Source organism: Branchiostoma belcheri, unplaced genomic scaffold (assembly GCF_001625305.1).
Source record: "Branchiostoma belcheri isolate BF01 breed outbred unplaced genomic scaffold, Haploidv18h27 scaffold33, whole genome shotgun sequence".
Taxonomy (NCBI): domain Eukaryota; kingdom Metazoa; phylum Chordata; class Leptocardii; order Amphioxiformes; family Branchiostomatidae; genus Branchiostoma; species Branchiostoma belcheri.
In genome coordinates, this window is record NW_017803943.1 from 2671138 (window position 1) to 2677214 (window position 6077).

The 6077-nt window shown below is 45.3% G+C and overlaps 1 protein-coding gene across 1 annotated transcript; it reads left to right on the top strand.

Moving 5' to 3' along the window:
- Positions 1–441: 441 nt before the first annotated feature.
- On the top strand, positions 442–5071 carry LOC109475160 (fibropellin-1-like). Its single transcript, XM_019775694.1, has 12 exons — positions 442–463; positions 773–1087; positions 1649–1954; positions 2224–2334; positions 2548–2661; positions 2759–2872; positions 3392–3505; positions 3691–3804; positions 4006–4119; positions 4325–4438; positions 4629–4742; positions 4941–5071. Exons 1-12 carry the CDS (start codon positions 442–444, stop codon positions 5069–5071), a joined length of 1683 nt encoding a protein of 560 aa, XP_019631253.1.
- Positions 5072–6077: the final 1006 nt, after the last annotated feature.

The window sequence follows — 6077 nt, forward strand, 5'->3', positions numbered from 1 at the left end:
CACATTGTACTGGAGCACAGGTGTCGCTGCTATAGATGCATTCACCTGTGCTGCAGTGCAAATTCGTCTCCTTGACACGAAAATCAGATCGGTAAAGTTTGTATTTTTTTTCTCCTTAAATTCCAGCCGTCCGTCTGCGAGACGGAAGCAACGTCAACGAGGGGAGAGTTGAGGTGTTTCACGACGGCCAATGGGGAACGATCTGCGATGACAATTTTGGAATGGAAGACGCAGGAGTGATCTGCCGTCAGCTGGGCTTTTCGGGTGCACTGAGCGTTGGGTACTTTGGCGGAGGCACGGATCCAATATGGCTGGATGAGTTGGGCTGTAGCGGTAGTGAGACGAGTATCTCCCATTGCAGTCACCCAGGGTGGGGCGCTCATAACTGTGTCCACAACGAGGATGTTGGAGTTACTTGTGCAGGGACCGTATGTAAGTAGAATGCACAGCTCTGCATTTTCGTGTGCGATTGACATACATTTTGTAAAAGATTACAACCCTGGCCTGAGACCACACAGGGGCGTACCCGAGGGAGTCACGTGCACTTAAACATCGGCCTATAAATACACGCACATCCACTTACAGATTCTCTTTTTCCCCCTACTATCCCACAGTGGAACTCCTTACCCGGCCCGGTAGTTATGGCTCCCAATGTTGAGTCGTTCCGGGCCAGTAGTGTGTTAAGCTGGATCCGAAGGTAGACATGATACATACGTAATTTGCTTTGCAAGTGTTACCTTTGCCTAATTAAATGTGTTTCATTTTATTATAGCTGTAGACGTCCGTCTCCAAGGCGGAAGCGGCGCTCACGAGGGGAGAGTTGAGGTGTTCTTCAGCGGTCAATGGGGGACGATCTGTGATGACGGTTGGGAAACTGCAGATGCACGAGTTGTTTGCCGTCAGTTGGGGTTTTCTGGTGCGCAGGAAGCGAAAGGCCAGGCCTTCTTCGGCCAAGGCTCGGGGCAAATATGGATGGACAACGTGCACTGTACCGGCAGCGAGACGAACTTGGGCCAGTGTGACCACAACGGAATGGGCAATCATAACTGTAATCACGGCGAGGATGCTGGGGTTATCTGTATACCGAGTAAGTAGACTCTTCATTTTCGATGGGAAACATCGGGGAAACTTTGAAGATAGATACCACGGCACCTGTTTAAAGTTAAAAACTTCACAGCAGCACAAAAAGTTCTCTCACCTAGAGCAGTCACTCTGATCTTCGTCAGTACACTGACCCAGTGGGGCTTGTCACGCGTGGCTTCTTTGAAGCATTTTGTTTCGGGCAAATACAATGTATATATGTCTTAGCCTCTACCGGCTAGCTTCGGGAAGCGGTCGGAAAGAGCAGTAGTCGACCAAATAGACAGATGATATGCCAGGGGAGCTCCGGAGTTGGTCCGCGCTGATAGAACAGCTTGCCGCTCCCAAACTGTTCTCTGAACGCGGACCAACTCCCATGGCATGTCATCTGTCTATCTGGTCGATATTCTATAATCTGCCAGCAAATCCCTTTCGGTGGCAAGACAGCATCCATTAGCCAGAGGAGTTTTGCCGGCCACCAGCTACTTCCCGATGCCTGGAAGAGGCAACTTGAAATTCAGATCTGATTCAGTATAAACATTTGCACATGTATTTCTATCCGCTCTAGATGACGGAGTCCGTCTCCGAGGTGGAAGCGTCGCTAACGAGGGGAGAGTTGAGGTGATGCACAACGGCCAATGGGGAACGATCTGTGATGACGGTTGGGGGATGGAAGAAGCACGAGTTGTTTGCCGTCAGCTGGGCCACCGATGCGCACATCGAAGCACATTCTTCAGTCCAGGCTCGGACCCGATTTGGATGGATGACGTGGCCTGTACCGGCAGTGAGTCGCGCATATCCCAATGCAGTCACCGAGGGTGGGCCAATCATAACTGCGGGCACAACGAGGATATCGGGGTGGTCTGCGGAACGCGTAAGTAGACTGCCTGCATGGCTCTTCATTCTCGTGTCAAAATTCTGTCTTGAAAAGTCGGAAATATAACAAATAAGAATTAATCAACCTGGATAACAGATCTTTCATTGGCATTGCCTTGTTTCGTCTGTGAAAAAGACGACAGGACCAAGTCGTCTTTTTCACAGAAGCGCGCCGTTCATGTAAATTAGTAATCCATGAGATTTGCTACAATTCAAGTTACTTTTTCTTGGAAGCATACTAACTGACATCCCAATATGTCCATGCAGACGACGACGACTGTTGCGGTGCGACCTGTCTCCAAGGAACTTGCGTGGACGGCGTCAACACCTATACCTGTAATTGTAACCCTGGCTATGAAGGATATCGCTGTGAAACAAGTAAGTGTTCCTATTAGGAATAAAGTAACCTGAATTACAGATGTTTCATTGCCTTCTCTACAAGAAAAAAGACGAAACGACCATGTGAAAACGAGGAAAACCATTTCTGATCGTCATATGTAATATGCATGAGGTTTGCTACAATTCAAATTGCTTTTTCTTAAGTTAGAAGCATATTAACTGTCGACATCCCAATATGTCAATTCAATACAGACACCAACGACTGCCGTGGTGTGACCTGTCACAATGGTGGAACTTGCGTGGACGGCGTCAACAGATATACCTGTAACTGTAACCCTGGTTATGAAGGAACTCACTGTGAAACAAGTAAGTACTCCTTTTAAGAACATGCATGAGATTTGCTACAATTCAAGTTGCTTTTTCTTGTGTGCATATTAACTGTCGTCCCAATATGTCAATGCAGACACCAACGACTGTCGTGGTGTCGTCTGTCAAAATGGTGGAACTTGCGTGGACGGCGTCAACAGATATACCTGTAACTGTAACCCTGGCTATGAAGGGACTCACTGTGAAACAAGTAGGTACTCCTTTTATAATTTAAGAATGAAGTAACCTGGATGACAGATGTTTCATTGCGTCGTCTGTAAAAAATAAAGAGGCAACACTACAATGTCGACGTCGTAATCGAAGAAAGCCATTTCTGATCGTCATATGTAATATGCATGAAATTTGCTACAATTCAAGATGCTTTTTCTTGGGTGCATATCAACTGGCGTCCCAATATGTCAACGCAGACACCGACGACTGTCCTGGTGTGGTCTGTCAAAATGGGGGAACTTGCGTGGACGGCGTCAACAGATATACCTGTAACTGTAACCCTGGCTATGAAGGAACTCACTGTGAAACAAGTAAGTACTCATATTAGGAACCTGGATGACAGATGTTTCATTGCGTTGCCTGCAAAAAAGACGAAACGACCATGTCGTAAACGAGGAAATCCATTGCTGTTCGTTATTTGTAATGCATGAGTTCTGCTATACAGTTGCTTTTTCTTGGAAACAAAATTACATTCCAATACATTTGTATGTCAATGCAGACACTGACGACTGTCCCGGAGTCATCTGCCAAAATAACGGAACTTGCGTGGACGGCGTCAACAGCTATACATGTGACTGTGCTCCTGGCTATGAAGGAGATCACTGTGAAACAAGTAAGTACTAATTTTTAAAATAAAGTAACCTGGACGACAGATGTTTTATTGCGTTGTCTTTGAAGACGAAACGACCATGTCGTAAACGAGGAAAGCCATTGCTGTTCGTTATTTGCAATGCATGAGTTTTGCTATACAGTTGCTTTTTCTTGGGTGCATATTACCTGTCGACATTAACGACGCAGACACCGACGACTGTCCCGGTGTCATCTGCCAAAATAACGGAACTTGCGTGGACGGCGTCAACAGCTATACCTGTGACTGTGCTCCTGGCTATGAAGGAGATCACTGTGAAATAAGTAAGTACTTATTTTTAAAATGAAGTAACCTGGACGACAGATATTGCCTGCAAAAAAGACGAAACGACCATTTCGTAAGCGAGGAAAGCCATTTATGATCGTCGTGTATGTAATACATGTATACATGAGATTTTATACAATTCAAGTTGCTTTTTCTTTCGTTGGAAGCATATTAACTGAAATCCCAATATGTCAATGCAGACACCGACGACTGTCCCGGTGTCATCTGCCAAAATAACGGAACTTGCGTGGACGGCGTCAACAGCTATACCTGTGACTGTGCTCCTGGCTATGAAGGAGATCACTGTGAAACAAGTAAGTGTTCCTATCAGGAATGAAGTAACCTGGATGACAGATATCGATGTTTCATTGCGTTGTCTTTGAAACAGACGAAACGACCATGTCGTAAACGGAGAAAGTCATTGCCGTTCGATATTTGTAATGCATGAGTTTTGCTACAATTCAAGTTGCTTTTTCTTAGAAGCATATTAACCGTCGACATCCCAATATGTCGATGCAGACACCGACGACTGTCCTGGTGTGGTCTGTCAAAATAATGGAACTTGCGTGGACGGCATCAACAGCTATACCTGTGACTGTGCTCCTGGCTATGAAGGAGATCACTGTGAAATAAGTAAGTACTAATTTTTTAAATAAAGTAACCTGGATGTTTCATTGAGTTGTCTGTAAGAAAAGATGAAACGACCATGTCGAAAACGAGGAAAGCCATTTCTGACCGTCATATGCATGCATTAGATTTTTTTCAAGTTGCTTTTTCTTGGAAGCATGTTACTAGTAACTGACATTCCAATATGTCAATGCAGACACCAACGACTGTCCTGGTGTCATCTGCCAAAATAACGGAACTTGCGTGGACGGCATCAACAGCTATACCTGTGACTGTGCTCCTGGCTATGAAGGAGATCACTGTGAAACAAGTAAGTTCTAATTTTTAAAATGAAGTAACCTGGATGTTTCATTGCATTGTCTGTAAGAAAAGATGATACGACCATGTCGAAAACGAGGAAAGCCATTTCTGACCTTCATGACATCATATGCATGCATTAGATTTTTTTCAAGTTACTTTTTCTTGGAAGCATATTACTAGCAACTGACATTCCAATATGTCCATGCAGACACCGACGACTGTCCTGGTGTGGTCTGTCAAAATGGGGGAACTTGCGTGGACGGCGTCAACAGCTATACCTGTGACTGTGCTCCTGGCTATGAAGGAGATCACTGTGAAACAAGTACGTACTCCTATTAGTAACCTGGATGACAGATGTTTCATTGCGTTGTCTGTGACAAAAGACGACATGACCATGTCATAAACGAGGAAAGCCATTTCTGATCGTCATATGTAATTAACATGCATGAGATTTACTACCATTCAAGTTGCTATAAAGGCTGAAGTTAGCTCAGGAGCAAATATCAGGTGTTTGGATGACACGTCATTTCTTCCAATTCCAGCTTCATGGCAGCAAACTACCCAGATACCCACGACGCCAGAACGCCGACGTAAAGCAACTCCACTCATCACTATGGTCCGTAATACACAGCGCACCGCTACCGACCAGACCACCCAACGGCCAACACCCCCAGAAACAACTGTTTCTCCGACCACCACTAACCAGACAAGCTTAGTAGGTACGTGAACACTATCTTCATCCTTTGGTTCATTAGCTGTTTATGTTCTTGTGTACACATGTTGATACATGTACGTTTTAGCCTGTTTTTCGTGTTCAACAGTTGTCAAAAGTACGAATTCTATCGTTCTCTTGCAGGATGGGAAACTTTCAAATCTACCGGTTCTGGGAACGACATGTCCCTCACAATCGCGCTGGCATGCGTGGGCTGTGCCGTGGGTTTAATGGGTATAGGCGGCGTGTTGATGTACTTTGGCAAGAGACACCAGCGAAGACGCCAAGTGGCTCCGCAGAAGTGAGATGCCACCACGGAAAAAGACTCGTTCAACCACAAGGCAGCTGTGATAACAATGTTTTACTAGCCTCTACCAGGCTTGAGGGCGCGGCTGGAAATAGTAGAAATTGGCCAAATAGAGAGATAACACGCCGATGGAGTTTAGTCATCCAGTTTACAGTTTGTGGGCCGGCAAACTCGTGAACAAAAGAAGCAGAAATATATTTCAGTTTTAGGTATACTACTCAGAATACTACATTATGCATCATTTACTATTGGGTGGAGTATAAGAAGCATCCGCTTTTGTGCTGTAGAGTAATTATGGAATGCGTCTATATGCAACATGAGCGCAG